Raw genomic sequence first — 18,975 nt, forward strand, 5'->3', positions numbered from 1 at the left:
TGTAAAATTAGATAGCCAGTACCACAACCACAATTCACGTTGCAGCGACATTACGCCTGCATAGGCTGTTTTTCCAAACCAGTTCATAGACCTGGCGGGGCTCTGTGGTAGAATACCTGATTGCCATACAGAATGCTTGGGTTAGATCCCTGCTGAGATCCTAATTTTGATTCTTTCGATTCGTCGGGTCGACGCTGCCGACGTCGGTTTTCTTAACGCTCTCGCATTTAAATTATCCATGTCTGTTCTCGCCGTTTCTGGGTATATAGATGTAAACTGTCGATCACTTGCGGCGCATACCCGTACACCGCGTCCCGTGGTGAACGGGTATGTGCCACACATCTCTGGAGGAAAGGGTTTGACGACGTACGTGAGAGGGTTTTCACGTTATTCATGTCATGACCCGACAGTCGTATTCGTCAAATCCTCTAACCTTCCCATGCCAATTTTGGTCTACACCAAGTTAAGGAGTAACGCGGGAGACGAATTACAGCTCATGATTGCTGAACTGGATACGGAAAGTGGAAGAGCAGGTCTGAAAATTAATATGCATAAAACTAAAGTAATGTGGAACAGTCTTGGCAGAGAACAGCGCTTTGCGATAGGTGGCGAGACACTGGAAGTTGTAAAGGACTACGTCTACTTAGGACAGGTAGTAACCGCGGAGCCGAACCATGAGAGTGAGATAACTAGAAGAATAAGGATGGGATGGGGCTCATTCGGCAAGCGTTATCACATTATGAATGCTAGTCTACCACTATCTCTCAAGAGGAAGGTATATAACAGCTGCATCTTACCGGTACTTACCTACGGAGCAGAAACCTGGAGACTTACAAAGAGGGTTCAACTTAAATTGAGGACGACGCAGCGAGCGATGGAAAGGAAAATGATAGGTGTAACCTTAAGAGACAGGAAGAGAGCAGAGTGGGTCAGGGAACAAACGGGGGTTAAGGATATCATAGTTGAATTCAAGAAGAAGAAATGGATATGGGCCGGGCACGTAGCACGTCGGCAGGATAACCGGCGGCCATTAAGGGTAACTGACTGGATTCCAAGAGATGGCAAATGCGTGAGGGGGAGACAGAAAATTAGGTGGGTAGAAGAGATTAAGAAATTTGTAGGTATAACGTGGCAGCAGAAAGCACAGGACCGGGTTGATTGGCGGAACATGGGAGAGGCCTTTGCCCTGCAGTGGGCGTAGACAGGCTGGTGATGATGATGATGATGATGAAGTTAAGGAGGCGATCATAAGAGAACCGAGACGTAGGCGGCTGGATGGATGGATGGATGTGCGCTCGCTCGCTCACTCCGGTGAGCTCGGCTGTCGCCGAGTTCACCCGAGTGAGCGAGCGAACAGTTAAACGTATCAAGGCTGAAGCTCTGCGGGCCCCACTTGCCTCCTCGAAGCGCAAGAAATTGATTTTCTCGGGCCAAACTGAGAAGCGCATCACCGGCAAGACGCGGCTGCTGCGCTATGACAAGTTTGCGTTGGCAGCACTGCGGCGCAAAGTGCAAAGCTACTTCATGCGCAATGAAATACCTACGGCCGAGAAGATACGCAACGACGTGATCAGCGACCCTGACATGGACATGCCGACCATCAGCACTCGTACGATCCAAAGAATGCTCAACGACTTGGGGTTTGCCTTCCGAAAAAGAACAAGGAATTCCAGGCAATCCCTGCGGCTGCACCATTGAGTTACGCCGAAGCAGCCGCTAGACCTCTGTCCTTCGAAGCGGGCGTGCCGGCTACGTATGCTGCCGTCATCCGTAGGCCCCGACTGCAACCCACCTTGCAGTCATTTCAACAGCCGCCCCGTCAATCGCATCCTGCGACATGGGCGGTACCGGCCCCGGCGATGGCGCAGACCCGACAATCGGCCCATCTGCTTTGCATGTGGTTATGCCGGTCACGTGCCACGTTATTGCCATCGCGTGCAGCCGCCTCGAGTCGCGTCACCCACCACCAGCCAGTCAAGCCGTGCATTCTACGACCCGCCTATGTCGCCGACGTCACGCCCAGCTCCATCCACTCGCCGCTCTCCGTCTCCACGCCGTCGTTCACTCTCACCAGTGCGGCCACGTTCTGTCGCACGAGAGCAGGAAAACTAGTCGTCGCAGTCCACGAGGCAAGGGCTGCGACGCTATCGAACTGTAAAGGTCCTCAGCGAAGTCCATCGAATGTCATAGACGTGTTTGTGGACGGTGTTCGCGCATCTGCCCTTATCGACACTGGAGCCGCCGTATCCGTTATGGACGCAAAACTTAGCCGCTTACTTCGAAAAGTGACGACGCCACTTTCTGGGATGTCCCTCCGTACCGCCAGCTCCCAGAGTATTAGGCCTACAGCAGTATGCACTTCTCGCGTCGTTATTCAGGACGTTCTGTACGACGTCGGGTTCATCATAATGGCTGCATGCTCCCACGACGTCATCCTGTGATGGGATTTTCTCTCCCGCTACGACGCCATAATTCACTGCGCACCAGCCGCCCTAGAACTCTCACCGTTCTCACATATGACGCCGGCAGACAGTCCATCGGCATTCACCAAGACCCTCGTCAAAGACGATATCAAAGTTCCTCCAAAGTCGTCGACGGCCGTGCCAGTTTACTGCGCCGGTCTCTGCGACACCATTGCACTCCTTTGGCCATCTGACGGCGTTTGCACTAGGAAAGGGTTGCTGGTACCTTTCGCGACCGTGCAAGTCACTCAGGGTAGCACCGCTATTTTTGTTACCAACCCATCCCCGCACATTGTTACGTTGGTGCGAGGGGAATGTCTCGGCAGAGTGGAGCCCCTCGAAGACGCACTAGTTCTGGACGCATCCGATGACTCGCACTGCACCAGTTCCCGCACCATCAGTGCCGTTTCCGCGTCTGATTCATCACCCGCGGATGTATTTGGTCCCTCCATTGCTGACAACCTTACGTCGGTCCAGCGTTCCCAGCTTCTGTGCCTGTTGGAAGAATTTCGTTCTTCTTTCGATGTCGGGCAAACTTCTCTCGGCCGCACGTCCGCTGTTACACATCGCATCGACACTGGCGCCCATCCACCACTGCGGCAACGTCCATATCGCGTGTCTCTTACAGAACATCGGGTAATTAATGAGCAAGTCGGCGATATGCTTGACGCGACGTTATTCGACCCTCGGACAGCCCATGGGCGTCTCCTGTTGTTCTCGTTGCCAAGAAGGACGGTTCTGTGCGCTTCTGTGTGAACTACCGAAGGCTCAACAAGATCACTCGGAAGGATGTTTATCCGCTGCCGCGAATCGACGACGCGATTGACAGCCTCCAAGGAGCAGAATACTTTTCATCTCTCGATTTGCGCTCGGGGTACTAGCAAGTACCCATGGCTGATGACGTTCGACCGAAGACAGCCTTTGTCACGCCCGACGGCTTGCACGAGTTCAACGTCATGCCGTTTGGTCTGTGCAATGCGCCCGCGACCTTCGAGCGCATGATGGACACCGTTCTGCGCCACTTGAAATGGCACACGTGCTTGTATTACCTGGATGACCTCGTCGTTTTCGCTCCGGACTTCTCCACGCATCTTCAACGTCTGGGGCATGTTTTGACGCGTTTGAGCAACGCCGGCCTTCAACTGAATCTGAAGAAGTGCCGATTTGCAGCACGGCAGCTGACAATCCTAGGCTACGCCGTGTCCAAGGACGGAATCCTTCCCGATCCGGCCAAGCTTCGGGCCGTGCCCGAATTTCCCAAACCTACGTCCGTCAAAGAACTGCGCAGTTTCGTAGGAATGTGCTCCTATTTTCGACGTTTCATACGCAACCTTGCCACCATCATATCGCCGCTGACAAAGCTCCTTGGGAGTAACGGGCCCCTACACACGTGGTGGTCCGAACGCGACGACGCGTTCGCAAAGCTCCGTCGTTTGTTGACGTCTCCTCCCATACTACGACCCTACGGCCCCGACGGAGGTACACACGGACGCCAGCGGTGTAGGCCTCGGCGCTGTTCTTGCGCAACGCAAACCAGGGTTCCCCGAATATGTCGTAGCCTACGCAAGTCGTACGCTTGTTAGAGCCGAGACAAATTACACCGTCACGGAAAAAGAGTGCCTGGCGATCATCTGGGCCCTTGCAAAATTCCGACCTTATTTGTATGGTCGCCCATTTGATGTCGTCACCGATCACCATGCACTATGCTGGCTGTCATCATTGAAGGTTCCCTCAGGCCGTCTCGCCCGCTGGGCATTTTGCCTGCAAGACTACGACATCCGCGTGCTGTACCGCAACGGACGCCAGCATGCTGACGCCGACGCCAGCTCGCGCTCCCCCTTGCCTGACGACAATGCATCCTGCTCAGTATCTCACATTGCTGTTTCTTCTATCGATGTTCAGACCATCGCTACCGAGCAGCGCAAGGATAAATGGATCGCCTCGCTGATAGACTTGCTCACTGATCCGTCGGCAACACCAACCACTCGCGCGTTGCGTCGTCAAGCCCACCATTTCGCCATTCGTGACGACCTACTGCACCGACGCAATTACAACGCCGACGGCCGCCAGTGGCTACTTGTGATACCCCGAAGTCTGCCTGCTGAAATATGCGATTCCTTCTACTCTGATCCGCAATGCGCGCACTCTGGGGTATCCAAAACTTATCACCGCATTCGACAACGATACTTCTGGCGAGGGATGTACCGCTACGTGCAGAAGTTCGTCGGCTCCTGCCTCGATTGCCAACGCCGAAAACCTTCAACGCATGTGTCACCAGTCGGTCTACAACCATTACCTTGCCCTAGCCTTCCGTTTGGGCGCGTGGGCATCGATTTGTATGGACCACTTCCTCTGAAGTCGGCTGGTAACCGTTGGGCCATCGTCGCCGTTGACCATCTAACGCGATACGCCGAAACCGCTGCCCTCCCAGCGGCTGCAGCGCGTGATGTTGCCTCCTTCCTGCTACACCGATTCATGCTGCGTCATGGTCCACCCCTGGAACTTCTCAGCGATCGCGGCCGTGTCTTCTTGTCGGAAGTCGTCGAAGCCATTCTCAAAGAGTGCCATGCTGTTCACCGCAAAACTACTGCTTGCCACCCGCAGACGGATGGCCTAACCGAACGCTTTAACCGCACGCTCAGGGACATGCTCTCAATGTACGTCGCCGCCGATCACACAAACTGGGATGCCATTCTGGCCTTCGTCACCTACGCCTATAATACCGCCCCTCAGAGCACTACTGGTTTTTCACCCTTCCTCCTGTTGTACGGAAGGCACCCGTCGCACACCATTGACACGATACTACCCTACAAGCCGGATCCATCTGTTTGTGCGCCTATTTCTGACACCGCCAGGCTTGCTGAAGAGTGTCGCGAGCTTGCAAACCTTTACAATGCACAAACAATAGCGGCAGAAGAGCCTTCGCGGTGGCACCACCACTTCTGAGTCCACGTTCCTCCTCGGAGCGCTCGTATGGCTCTCGGTCCCTATGACTGCACTACTAAGGTCGCTCACGCGTTACAATCGTGATCGCGTTAAGCCCGAACCACACGTACGCTGGCCGAGCGCGCGCTGTACGTTGGCTGTACGCGCTCCGGAGGCCGCGCATGCGCAGACGAAGCAAGCGCGGCAAAGCGCGCGCGGTACGCGAGTGTTCGCAGCGACTGATGTCGACCTTGAGACGGCGCGCGCTCGAAAGCGCTTGGAGCCCTGCAAATACGCAACTGTGGCATGGCTGTTACCGGCAGCGGCTTGACTGACGGATGATGATACACATCATGTGAAAAATTCTAGTTCTTATTTACTTTTGCATGCATCTAACCATAAAAAAGGTAACAGAAGGAGGTTTTGTAAGTATTCTGATGAACTATCAGTAATTTTGTACGAAACGATGTCTTGCACGTATGAGGAAGCGCGCGCTTCGCGTGCGCCTTCGCGCGTAGTGTGTGGGTGGAAACCGCCATAACTCGCCGGAGACGCCCGGGCTGCGCGCGCTGACGCGCTCCCCATGCGCGTTTGGGAGCGTACGTGCGGTTCGGGCTTTACAATCGAGCAAACATCGTATTCAGGCTGTGGTGTGCCCTTGGCGGCGTTCATCATATTGCCATGTGTCTTGTTTTGTTGCCTTCGGGCTTCACCCGCAAAGACCGTTTGGAATGCTCCGTGCAGACGACGGTGCGATGTTCCAGAAGCGTCACGATTGTTTTAGATCTTTCCGTTAAGATTGCTCGCGGTACGCGAATAGTCTAGAGATTACGTGGCCACCAGCGATAACGCTGGAACATTCGATAAAACATGTATAAAAGCCGACACGCTTTACCACTTGTCAGAAATATTGACAGACGACGCTCTGACTGACTCGTTTCCCGGCCACAAGTTCGGCCAAATAAAGAGTTTCATCTTCGACACGCCCACCGCTGCCTTCGTCAACGTAACAACCCCGTGACAATATACAGTACATTAGGTAGATGCCTCTACGTACACTGATCACAATTCCACTATGTTCCTGTTCTGCATGTATACGTAGTGCTAAACGCTGTAACGATGCGAGCAAGCGAAACCGAAACTGAAATCGTCTGCAAGGTGCCGAACTACTTGCGTTGTAAAACAAATGTGCGGATGCTCCGCCTCCGTAGCCTTCGCTCAAATGCCAAGATAAGTTGTCGCCGAGTATAGCAGTTTCCTGCAACTATGCCGCCCTTCGGATGAAAGTCTCGAAGCCATCTTGTGCTCTATGCACAAGTAGTATGGCCGCGTGTGTCGAGTCATAGATGCCATTGACGACGTACTGTCTGGCTGCTGGAGAGACTGTCACATGCTTGCAGGAGGCGTAATTTGTCGTAGACGTAGGAGGGAATGTCTTCGGATGGGCCTTGTCGGCGCGAGCGTATCCATGGGCGCCCGGAAGCGGTGGGAATATGGACGTCAGGGCAGCGCTCCAAGTAGACTACCAGGCACACGGGCTTCCCTGAAAGCGATGACAGGCTTGGGCCGGAGATTTCTTGGTGGAATGTGGCCAAGAATATTGCAGTGCCGACTGCGCCGACCCAGGTGATAGGGACGTCTCAGAGAGTAGTGCATGTGCAGCGCTCCGAATGCCGGTAGGAGAGCAGCTTGCCGTATTGAGGAGCTGTTGTGTCAGCATGCACAAGGACCGGGCAACAGCGTCGCAGGAGCCGCCGTGTAGGCTTGGCCGCCGTACGTGGATTGACGTATTCCGATGACTCTGCGTTTCGCGACTGCGCCATTGTAAAAGAAGAGACAGACACAGCACCCGTTCGCTGGGCCGGCTGTTCTGTTCCGTGCCGCGTGTGCCTGCCAACCACAACCCAGTTCAGCCTTTTCGTCTTCAGTCAGCACAGTGTATATATATATATATATTTCTATACGCTAGATATGGTTGACCGGCCGTGGCTCATGCGCCATAAATGTATTCTATTCACGCGCACTTCCTCATCCTCGGCTTCTATGGAGTGGCTTCATACGTCACATGATTCCCACTCCCCCCGAAAGAGTGCGCAAGTTACCAGGGGCGTAGCCAAGGGGGGGGGGGGGGGTTGGGGGGTTCAAACCCCCCCGAAATTTTTCAGTTTTGCTTGCGTATATAGGCACGCACACATACAAACGCACGCACGAACATACATAAAGTATGGTTGAAACCCCCCCGAAAAAAATTTCTGGCTACGCCCCTGCAAGTTACAAAAAAATGCATGGCTGATCCTTCTGTCATTGGAATCTGTATAACACGAAAGTGAGACGTGTCTTTACAGACGAACGTTGAGCGTTTGTTGTGCATTCTTTCGCCCCAAGCGCGAAGGAATGAATGCTAAAGCAACAAATTGTAATGTCACGCGAAGAACGGCAAGCAACTCGAAACTTGCAACGCGCTGCTCAAGCACAAAGGACGCACGGAACGAACATACACAGGATGAGCGCGAACTGTCACAATTGTAACCTATTTCTGTGTGCGCAGCGCGCTCCTTTAGCAAAAGCGGCCGCTGCAGTGAGGGAAGTGACATTCGTGCTCTCAGCGCAAACTTCAGGTGAGAACACAAGACGTACAAGCCACCGCCATCACGTGGTAAGCGTGCGCACGAGCGACCACGCCCTGTAGAGGTGCGCGCTCATCCGCGCGGGGCGACCACCTTTAAAGCGCGCTCTTCGAGCCCTTCACGCCATCTCGCTTGTAATAACGCAAAGACGCTGATTTACCACCGATATCTGAGTACCGCCACCGGCAAATGGTGTATATAAATTGCTCGCCGTTAGCATGGCAAAGAACGTGCTGTCTGTGGCCGAATCGTTTCGCGCCGCGCGCTGTGGAGCGAGGGGTCGTAAGTTTGTCTCCCGCTGACGGAACTTCTTCTTATAGTTTTTTTTTGCCATCTGTTAGTATTTATATTTTGCAACGTCATATCCGTGACGGAAATACGTCAGTGGAGCCGGGGTGGACCCCGGCATAAAACACTTTCGTGTTAAAAAATGGACGATGACAGTCCCATATGCAAAAAAAATGTGAAAACAGGCAAATAGTTCGATGTGGGATCGAGTTTCGTAACCTCACTAAACCTTACAGAATCTAACAGTCCGGTGATATAGAAAACAACTCTGGTGGGCGCGGCTGGCTGTTGCGTGCTGGACAACGTACCCATGCCCTGTGCCATGCTGATGAAGATACGTCATGCTCTCCTTTGAGAAATGAACAATGTCGCGATACATTATAGCATCGGCAGCTCGGACGCCGTAAGCATCGGGCTGCTTGTCCCGAGTGCCGCAAGTGCAGTGGCTCGGACATATGTTGTGCTTCCAGTTTGCGTGTTCTTTGATCGGGGCTGATAGGGCAACGTCGATGTTCTTGTGTAGTACAATGGATGGCTTTGTGCCTTTTTTGTCGCATTTTTGTGGTGCGAATACGTCTCTGGTGGTGGTGTTTTATGGGTAGATGCCTTACATGTTCAGTTGGCCTTTGGGTCAATGATCTTGCTTTCGGACGTCGTTCAATCCGTGAGTGAGCTTCCGATGAAGTTTTTGTTCGTCGTTGCCTTTGTTGGAGTCTTTGTTGTGTGGGCTGATATTCTTGGCGTTGCCTTTGTTGGAATTCCTGATGTTGCGGAAGTTTCTTGTGTGGATTCCTATTAAGAACATCAGTTTGATTTTTTTCGTGAGCTGATGTGGGGTCCACTATGTAGGCGGTGCACAGTGGGCTGTTGCGATGCTTGTCGGGCACTGCAGATAGAGCGCCACCATTGCTATGAAGCTCTTCAGAGGCTTCTGCGATGTCGTTCATTACGGAGGCTTCTGACGCACAGCTGCGCGTGAAGTTTGATACATCCGAGCCTTTTGTATTGATTCGACTCACGGGTGCATGAGCGCTGAGCGGGAATACATAGCTTGATCAGGTTCCAGTTGCGAATTTCGGCAAGACTGCGGAACTATTGAAATAGAACCTTGCGGCGAAATACACATATTCGACTCATCCTGAGGTCGTTTGGCATTCTTCCAATGCTTCAGCTCGCTTACCGTGAACGCAGCGACCTTATGAGGCAGGCGGTGAGCGTTAGGAGCAACTGAAGAGCCGCGTGAAGGTGGTGGGTTACGTATGCGAGGCGAAGAATCAAAGGCATCGGGTGCTTTAGTAACACCTCGTGTCATATGGTGGAGTGAAGACGTTAAAAATAACGACTTTCGTGCAGAAAGGAAATCTGATGGACGGCTAGGTCTTTTGGGAAAAGGTCGTACACTGTGATGGCTTAGTTGAAATTTCTCTAGATGGTGGATTACAGACGAATCTTCACTATAAATTGGGCGATCACTTCTCTGATATTCTACGATCCATTGCTTTGTGTGTGAGGTAAAAAAATCGGAATGCCTCACCGGAGGCGTCGTCATTGATGTTGGTGACCATCCCCCGTTCCGACCATGATGTGGAGCTCGAATAGGTCGAACCAGTCGTGTGCGGGTCTATCGTCCACTGATCCGGTATACTTGGGGATGTCAAGGTCAGCCGCTGGGTCTGTCATGATGCTTGTCGCTGTGTGTAGCAGAATCTGCTTCGGTGGTCTGCATGTGGTCAAGGTGTCTTTGCTGGTGATGTGCGTCTGATGAGTCGGCTACCAGGTCTCCATCCTGTTGACTTGTGTGACGCTATATCCGGTAGTCCGGCCGCGGCTCATACGCCATACTTTTATTCTATTCACGCGCACTTCATCCTCGGCTTCTACGGAGTGGCTTCACACGTCACATGCACATACATATATTATATTGTTTGTTAGTTCTCATTAATATTGTGTCTAACATAGAAAGCCGAGGCCTTAAAAGTAGACTTCTTTCCTTTATATTTATATATATATAAATACTAAGACAGAGAGAGAGTTGAGCGATGAGATATATAGAATTATTAAATGGAAATTGAACTCTCTACTCTCGCACTGCGAACCTTCTTCGGTCTCCCCATGTGTGCGTCTGACGCCGCACTCCGGCTTAATACAGAACGAAGGAGCGAATGTGTAGTTGGCCGTGACGTCACGTCTGGCGCGACCGAGTGGTTGCGTGCCGTGTCCACGCAGGCGGGCTGGTGGCGGAGCAGTTGTATGGGCTAGCGAAGCAGGTGCACAGCTGCGCCACCGGTTGCTATATAGGCAACGCGCGCTGACGTCGTTGCGGCACAGCGTGCTTTGGACAAACTACTGCCGGCCTAAACAGCTTCGCTGCGTTAAAAGAGTTGGCTTACAGGTTCGTTCTGGCCCGGTACTCCCTAACTTTGCGCTGGTGATCAATGCGTGCAGATATATACTGTGGGAATCTCGCCCATCGCGAGGCTGGCGTGACACGTGCTGCGCACCAGTGATGCGCGTGGCCCACTCACGGGCTTTAAAAGCGGCAGCCGTGGCGCGGCCCCCCAGGCAGCACACAACGTCGGGCCGATATTGGTTTTACGGTGGCTGTGCGCGGCCCCACCTCGGGCCGGCATTGCCAGCCTGGCGCCGATATCGGCGGAGCCGTTGACTTTTGCCGGCAAAATTGGGCCGATCTCGCCGCCTTTCAGCCGATGTTGGTCTTTCACCGGCAACATTGGGCCGAGTTAGCCGCCGTTTTGCCGTACTTTCGCCGACATCGGCCGAGCCGATGGTTTTCACCGGCAACATTGGTCCGAGCATGCCGTCATTCTGCCGTGCTTCAGCTGACATCGGCGGAGCCGATGGCTTATCGACGATGTTGGAACTTTCTTGTCTCCCTTCAGACAGGTATACATGCCCTGTTGAGAACGTCCTCCTGCGTCGCGGCGCTCGAAAAGTCCTCGTCACCGACAGAGGTACGGCTTTTACGGCAGAGCTAACGCAAACCATCTTGAAATAGAGCCACACAAGTCACCGACGGACATCACCCGCAGGCGAATGGCCTCACTGAGCGGGTAAATGAAACCCTCGCCGAATGTACTGTACGTCGAACACATGACACGGGACGCCATAATATCTTCCGCACATAACCTGAAGTTAACACGGCAGTGTAAGAAACGGCGCACATATATGACGCCGTTCAAACTAGTTCACGGAAGCCCCTCAACGACGCTGGACGCCGTGTTGCCGGCCGTCAGTGACGAGAATAACCTGGACGTTGCGCTCTACCTTTAGCCCGCCGAAGAAGCCCGGCAGCTCGCCCGCCTAGGATACAATCGTAATGCAATAGAGCATTAGGCGCTTGAATATTTGTAGCTTAAGCTGTAGAATACCGCTACATGGATTGCTGTACTAGCACAAATAACAAAGTTCAAATATTGTACCGTGCTAATGCCGCACGCACGACTCGGGGCGCGAAGTATCGCGGACTGAATAGCTTGTATTCTCTTATTCGTTTCTGCTATGACAATGACTAACAACTATCACTAGCACAGTCACTTTTCTACCAAAAAAAGGTGGTCTTTAGAAGAATAACTGACTGAAATTAGATGGCCACTTCGTTGACCAGTTGTTCAACGCTATCAAAAATGTTGAAACGTTGTAACACATACCATTAACTTCATGGGCCAAATTCGAAGTACTTCTGTTTCGTAAATGTTTTTGCCACTGGTCGGCCGACTTCGCTAATGTATCCAGCATCAAAATTCACCCAAACATTCCCGCACGAATGCTTTTAGCGGAAGAAGTTTTATGTGAATACTAATTCTGTGCATAAATCGAGCCCGTCATCATATTTATAGCGCTATATCCTTTCAGCCGCTGAATGTGTGCCGCCAGCGCTCATATACTACACGGACAGTTTCCGATCTCTGTGTTTACACATATTTACTCACGCGCGTGTTTGGGTGAAGCGTAACAAGCGCATTTCCTTCAGTGATGTCACATAATTTTACTTTATGAAAATAGTAAAAGCTCAGCAAGGCGTGTTGCTGAGCTAGTTGGTTCATTACTTCAGAAAAATAGGTATGGTGCGAAAAAGACCGGGCGAAGTGAAAACACGTTTTGTCGTTTGAATGTTTACAAATCAACTAGCCCGCTGACCATCTTTAACGAACTGACAAACACGTGTTTGCCACGTGTTTTTCAGTTCGCATTTGCACTTCTTTGCCGTCCATTTTGCGACATACATATCTTTTTCAAGTAAAAATCTCGCTCAACGATTGCTTCCGACGTGCTTTCAGAAACAGTCGCATAAAATTATTATTATGGCACGTGAAATACGATGAAAAATGCGGCTCCAACGTGGTGTACAGAAAGTTTTCATGCAGCGACATGTGGCAACAAGTGATGCATTGAAAATTCGACGAACGCCTTTCTCAAATGGCATGCCCATAGACATGCTGGGGGGATCGCACACCATTGTGGTAGGCTGAGCCGTGCTGTCAAGAAGGGAGAATTCGCATTTTTTTTCGTCTTCTTCAACCTCTACCCCCCCCCCTCCCTCCCTTCCCTTCGTTCAGCGTCATTGTCGCGAAACTCGCTTGACCAGGCAGGGTAGGGTAGCCGTCCAGACGGCGGGACAGTCGTAGCTGCGGGAGCAGGTTTTTTTTTCACTCCGACCAGCAGAATTCTTCAAGAAGTGCGGTGTGTGGACATGTGTGGTGGAAAGTCAAAATCGTGCACGAGACGGATACGCGGCAGGATTCCGGCATTGTTTTCGGCAGAGATCACCGCAGCGAGAAACCAGTGGCCCCCTGCTTCCATGCTCACCTCATATAAGGCCGCGTGTTCACTGCTGTTACGTGTCATCAGATTTTTGTTCTCTTCTTATCGCGTATTCTCTATTGACCATCGTGTTTTGTGTATTCTGATATGGTGCGCTTGTATTTTTTTATTCGATCGTGTTTTTAGCGATCCAACGGGCACACGTGAGTGGTTTTTATGCACGATTCCTTTCTGTTGCAATCTTACCTTTAGATTAGGAATGCGTGCGTGTCTATCTTGTTTAGATGTAGAGTTCATGGGATCTTGTGGTACCGCTCGCAATGTTTCTCGCGTCGCAGGCAGCAGTTTATCCATCTTTTTGGCCCTTAAGATATCACTGAAAAATTGCAATTCCCGCTTAAAGGATAACGCTAATTTAATTGCCAGTCGTGTGTTGCGAATGCCTACCGTTCCTTGGTGAACTTAATAAACGTGGGGGGGGGGGGTGCTCCTCTGCTCGTAATTAACTCACGCGTATACACAATCCTCTAGTCTAGTTGCCACTCTTAATCTCGCTTTTTCGGTAAGCCGCCTAACATTATCTTTCTTTTCTTCGGGTCCGTCTTTAATCCTACTTTAATGCTGCCTTCGTTTACATCTCCAGAATTTTTTTCGTGATTCGGCACCGTCGTTACTGAAAAGCGCGATATCGTCCGCAAAACGCAAGTAGCTAAGATATACTTCGTTAATCCTTATTCCTATTTTGGCCCGTTCTAGTTCTTTCAATATTTATAGTGAATGTGCCGCGCATAACGTTGAAGAGATTGTAACTCTTCGCATAGGCGTGCGCACAGTGGGGCAGGGGGGGGGGCGGCCGGCCCCCGTAGTCACCTAGAGGTGGGCGCAAGGTCTGCCAAACACATTGACTTAATAGGGAGGGGGCGGGGCGCCGCGGTGAACCTTCCCCCCCCCCCACCCCCTCTGAAGGGGAATCCTGCTCACGCCTATGATTTTGCGCCTGATCCCATTCTCGATTAGGATTGTCCTGCTTTTTTTTTGAGGAATACGGTGGCTGTGGGGTTGTTTTAGATGTTGGCTACGGTATCTATAGATGTTTAGATATTCCATTATGGCATAATTATTCCGGAACTGCTGGCGTGTGTTCATATCTGTGAATAAATTTGTGTTTATCACCTTGCAAATGTGTTGCTCCTTAATTTCTCAGACGCATGCGTAGTTGGTGCAGCAGGCCTTTCATCAATTTAGTTTTGTTTGAGACAATATTGACTTTCGCTCTCGGCCTTGCACGGTTCAACAGAATTGTGGTCTTAATCGCACACTAAGACATCAGTGGAGCAGTCGTTCTAATTAAGAAACATTTTTCGAATATGGCACCAATGAACGTCGATGAATGTCGTTGGGCCGCTAATAGTCTATTTTAGCGCTGCTGACTTACAGTACAGTAACCACAGTAATACCGAACTGCCGTGGTCGGCACGCAGCCATTTTACTTTATAACACATGTATCAGCCTGCCTGATCAGGTTACTTTACGTATCGAGCAGCTACCGCCGGTGTCTCCATATAAACTAGCTACGTGCCGACCACGACGGTACAGTACTACCGTACTTAACACACGGTAAGCCACCACTGCTAAAGCATAATAACGGGTGTAAACGGTCACGCCGGCGGCTACCCGACGTCGGCGGGGCCGACACCGCGCCAGCATCGGCTTGCATACATAGGCCCAATGACGGCTTGCCATCATCGGCTGAATAACGGCAGGCCCGGCAGACCGACGCTGGCTAGCCCACGTCGGCCCAAAGGCGGCTAGCCGACGTCGGGCCGATGCGGGTGAAAGTAGCGCGAGCGTGATTTGCCGACGTGGGGCCAATATTGCTGCCGGCATTTGCCGACGTTGGGCCGAGATCGGTCCAATGGCGGCGTGCTGCCTGGGCCGGACAGTCGGTGACGGAACGCTGCGTGCACGGGAGTGGTGTGCCCCGCCGGGGCCAAGATTAGGGGCGAGTTTGTGTGCCCACGTTATTGTACCGTGTAGCTTTCGCATAATTTTGTTAGTGTTATTAAACGTTTGTTTCTGAGTTCACCCGGCCACCATCACTTCCTTGGCAGCCCGACGGCACAAACACTTCAATATTTCGGAGGATTTAACTGTCTTTCGGTATCAAGTTCAGCGTTGTTATTAAATATGTAATGGAGAAGCTTTAGCCGCATTTTTTCCCTGCGATATGACAGGGGCTTCCAATTCAGCTCTTTTTATTGCTGTGCAACTGTACTTCATTTCATACCCACCCAAGGCCGTCTCTGTTTTGTAGTTTTTCTCACTCAGAAATACCTGAAAGGGGTCCGAAAGAGCACAAGCGTATTCCAATATAGGTGTTACACACGTTAGGTACCCTGTGTTTCTAAGGTTAGAATTTGCACATTTTAAATTTCGCTGAATATAATGCAAGGCAACTGCGGCTTTACATGTGCATTCCAAGAGTAGTCGCCTAGCAGCATTACTCCTAAATGTTTATTAGTGAACCTTTTTTACTTCAAATGTTGCTCATCATATATATTGATGTTACTCATGAGATAGATTGTTGCCTTTATTTGATACGCGTGGCCGTCGTCGTTGCCTGTAGCAACTGAAGTGTTTCGCTGCTAAGCACGTCGGTGAAGATTCACTGTGGTCCGGCAACACTGTGCGCCGCCGTCATTTTGTGCTGGATGCAGCCGAGGAGTCGTCTGCCTGTGCATCCACGAGGAGAGGCTGAGTAACAGTGGTTGGCTGAGACCATGAAATTGCGACCGTTTTCTTCGAAATCTTGCGCGTGTGGTCAGCGGATCTCGCTGTGCGGCCACAAATAGACGTGTATTTCTATGTTCGTGTGTTCAGTTACACCTGTAATAATCAGTATTTCACCTATGTATATTTATATCTTTTTTGTACATGCTGTATTGCCCCCCTTACACAATGCCCCACGAGGGCGCTGTAAGGTACTCATAAATAAAAAAAAATAAATAACAGAATATCGGAGTTCCGCGCGACTAAAAACTCATCCGGACGGCAGCTGCAACAGGCGCTTTTGTGGTGACGTGCGTTTCTCATCTAATCCAGGCGTTCAAGGAAATTGTTCATTCTGAGGAGATGTGACTGTCAAACTTCTAAACTAAACGTGCGCTGTAACTTATCATTGCGTTTATCAAAACGCGTCAGGTATCGCAACCGCGTTGATTCTGTGCGGCAACACTGTGTTGTTTTCCTCGTCTCATTTTAGCAACAGTCATCTCTACACCCCTCGCAGTAGCGCGTTTCATCGTTTCTACGAAGGAAGCGAGGCGTGGACACGTGCATGAGCAGCGCGCCGCAAAACAAGCAAAAAGACATGGTTGATCCCTCCGTCATAGCTATCGGCATCACACGAATTTAAACGTGTCGTTACATAAGTAGTTAGTGTTTTCCTTATGAAATTATAATTATAAAATATATTAGTGTTTGCCTTACAAAAACCACTATCGAGTAGTGATTGAAAATCCGTTGAGAATTTCTTGAAACAATCGCGTTCCAATGACTCCACAGGAACTGTACAGCTCGCTCCATATATACTCAGTATTTTTTCTATTGAGTATATCACCGAAAAAGTCGTTGACAAAAAAATGTTGACTTACTGTAGTGCAATTATTGAGTAGCAGTGTATGTATGAGAGGTACTACCAATCGTGTAAAGTATCGAAACCTTTTTATGGATGAAACCACTCCAAGTATGCGCTCATACCACCAAAGGACGCATGTTACAGACGTCCAGTGTACCAGCGGTCGTCTATCGCATGAGTACTAGCTACCTTCGGCAACGTGATTTCTCAAGCCTGTCCGTTCTAATTAGCTCTAACCGAATGACCCACAACACTGCTCTTCGTGCGGCAACTATGCATTGCTGATTTCTTGCTTTAGTAACCGAAGCAACGCAGGTAGGTATAGCCTCCGAGTACACAGTAGCGCGCTGCAACTGTATTGCGGCTAAATACACAAAGAAAGCTTAATTAATTAATTACTGGGTTTTTATGCGCGAAAACCCCACTATGATTACAGGGCACTACGTTGTGGAGGGCTCATATCCGGAAACTTCAGACACCTGGGTCTTCTTAACGTGCACCTAATTCGAAGTAAATGGGCCTCTAGCACTTTCGCCTCCATTAAAAAAGCTACCGCCGCGGCCGGGATTGAACCCGTGATCTGGTCAACAGCCGAGCACAGTAACAACTGTACCAGTAAAGTGCCCTACCACCGCGGAGGTCCCGAAAGAACATTCGTTTGAGGATATAATGGTTATAAGCAGTATTTAAGGATAGCCGTCGTCCACGTACCGCCGTGAACGCATGCCAGTGACAAAAATTGAAATACCGTTAAGCTTGAACGCGATAGCGATATCGGCACGCACGCACGCACGCACGCACGCACGCACACACACACACACACACACACACACACACACACACACACGCATGCGCGCGCGCGCACGCACGCACACACACACACATACATACACACGCGCACGCGCGCACACACGCACACACACACACACACACACACACACACACACACACACACACACGACATACGTATAGTAAACGTAAAGGTTTGCTCCCTCTTCAACAGCACTTTTCTGGCAACAGTGCCTTGTGTGTCCAGTGTACACGGGTGATTATCGCCTTGCCGATCGCTAGTCTTCTCGGTAGAGATCCAAACCGTGCCCAAGGAAAGCCAAAGTGCGGCTGCCCTCTGGCCCTTATCTTTATTTGCATCTACCTCGAATTTTCGCTCACGGCCAACGCTGCTTGTTCGCTCGCAACCAAAAAAGCCGCCGCCGACACCGGAATTTCTGCGAAACGAGCTCTTTAACGCTATCGCGGGCATGGCGTAAAAGTACCTACGCATTGTTACGATCGGCCGAAGGGGGCATCGGGATCGAGCTCCGCGACCGCTATCGTAGGTGTTATCTGCGTCGTCAAGCAGAGTGAGCCATTCAATGCCAGCGGTAGAACATTCCTGGTGGGAACATTTCAGGGGGTCAGGTGGCACGAAGGTCGCAGCTGCTGAGAACTGGAGAGCCGGTTACCACAGCGCCAGCAAACAGGGTTTCTCCCACAATGCCTCGATCGCTTTGCATCTGTGCGCAGTGGCTTTTGGGAGCGCCGGTCCACCTTCGAGCAGTGGCTTCTGGTTCTCTGCTCCTCGGTGGTCCTGATGACCTGCATAACGCTGACCTACACTTTCTACTACGCGCGTGAGTACGGGAAAGGTCAGTTGGAAGGAACAGCTCCACTGGCCGCAACACGCTCACCTGTTTTGTCCCACGCAGCTGAACGGCTCAAGCAGGTTGGCATCGAGTACTACGACTGCCAGGCGCAGGCGTGCAAGGACGCAGGTGAGGCGCCATCGCGTGCGGCTGCCCTCACTGCTACAAACGCCTGTCTTGCAGCCATCGAGCTCAAAGACACTCTCAACTTAAACCGGGACCCGTGCAAGAACTTCTACGAGTACGCGTGCAGCCTCTGGCCCAGCCGGTACCCTGTACCTGATGACATGGGCCACTATTCGGTTCACGATTTCGTCCGAGATGAAGTCACCAAGAAGGTTTTCGGTACTGTTCTTCTGCGTTCCATCACTTTCTTCGGCTACACGGGGGTGTGCGATGAGTCATTCATGCGAATATTTTTCAATGTTCCTAACATATTTCTCTCATCCAATAATACCTTGAGTTGGTGCACACTCCGACGAATGCAGCGCGACTTTGATGAAGACTGGGATAGACAGAGACGAGTGCCGACTTACAGCTGAGATTATTTGGACTTGAAAGGGCCTTGATAAGAATGAAAAAATAACAACATAGAAAATAGATACCGTAGG

General features: G+C 51.1%; 1 protein-coding gene across 1 annotated transcript in view; it reads left to right on the plus strand.

The window, feature by feature from the left end:
• Positions 1–18,975, plus strand: part of LOC119389326 (neprilysin-1) — a 206,751-nt gene that overhangs the window by 100,076 nt on the left and 87,700 nt on the right. The window contains exons 2-4 of the mRNA XM_049415052.1: positions 18,246–18,367; positions 18,428–18,493; positions 18,548–18,709. Of these exons, the coding sequence (XP_049271009.1) occupies positions 18,313–18,367; positions 18,428–18,493; positions 18,548–18,709 (283 nt within the window). The 5' untranslated portion in view covers positions 18,246–18,312. The remainder of the gene's footprint in view (positions 1–18,245; positions 18,368–18,427; positions 18,494–18,547; positions 18,710–18,975) is intronic.

Source organism: Rhipicephalus sanguineus, chromosome 4 (assembly GCF_013339695.2).
Source record: "Rhipicephalus sanguineus isolate Rsan-2018 chromosome 4, BIME_Rsan_1.4, whole genome shotgun sequence".
Classification (NCBI taxonomy): Eukaryota; Metazoa; Arthropoda; class Arachnida; order Ixodida; family Ixodidae; genus Rhipicephalus; species Rhipicephalus sanguineus.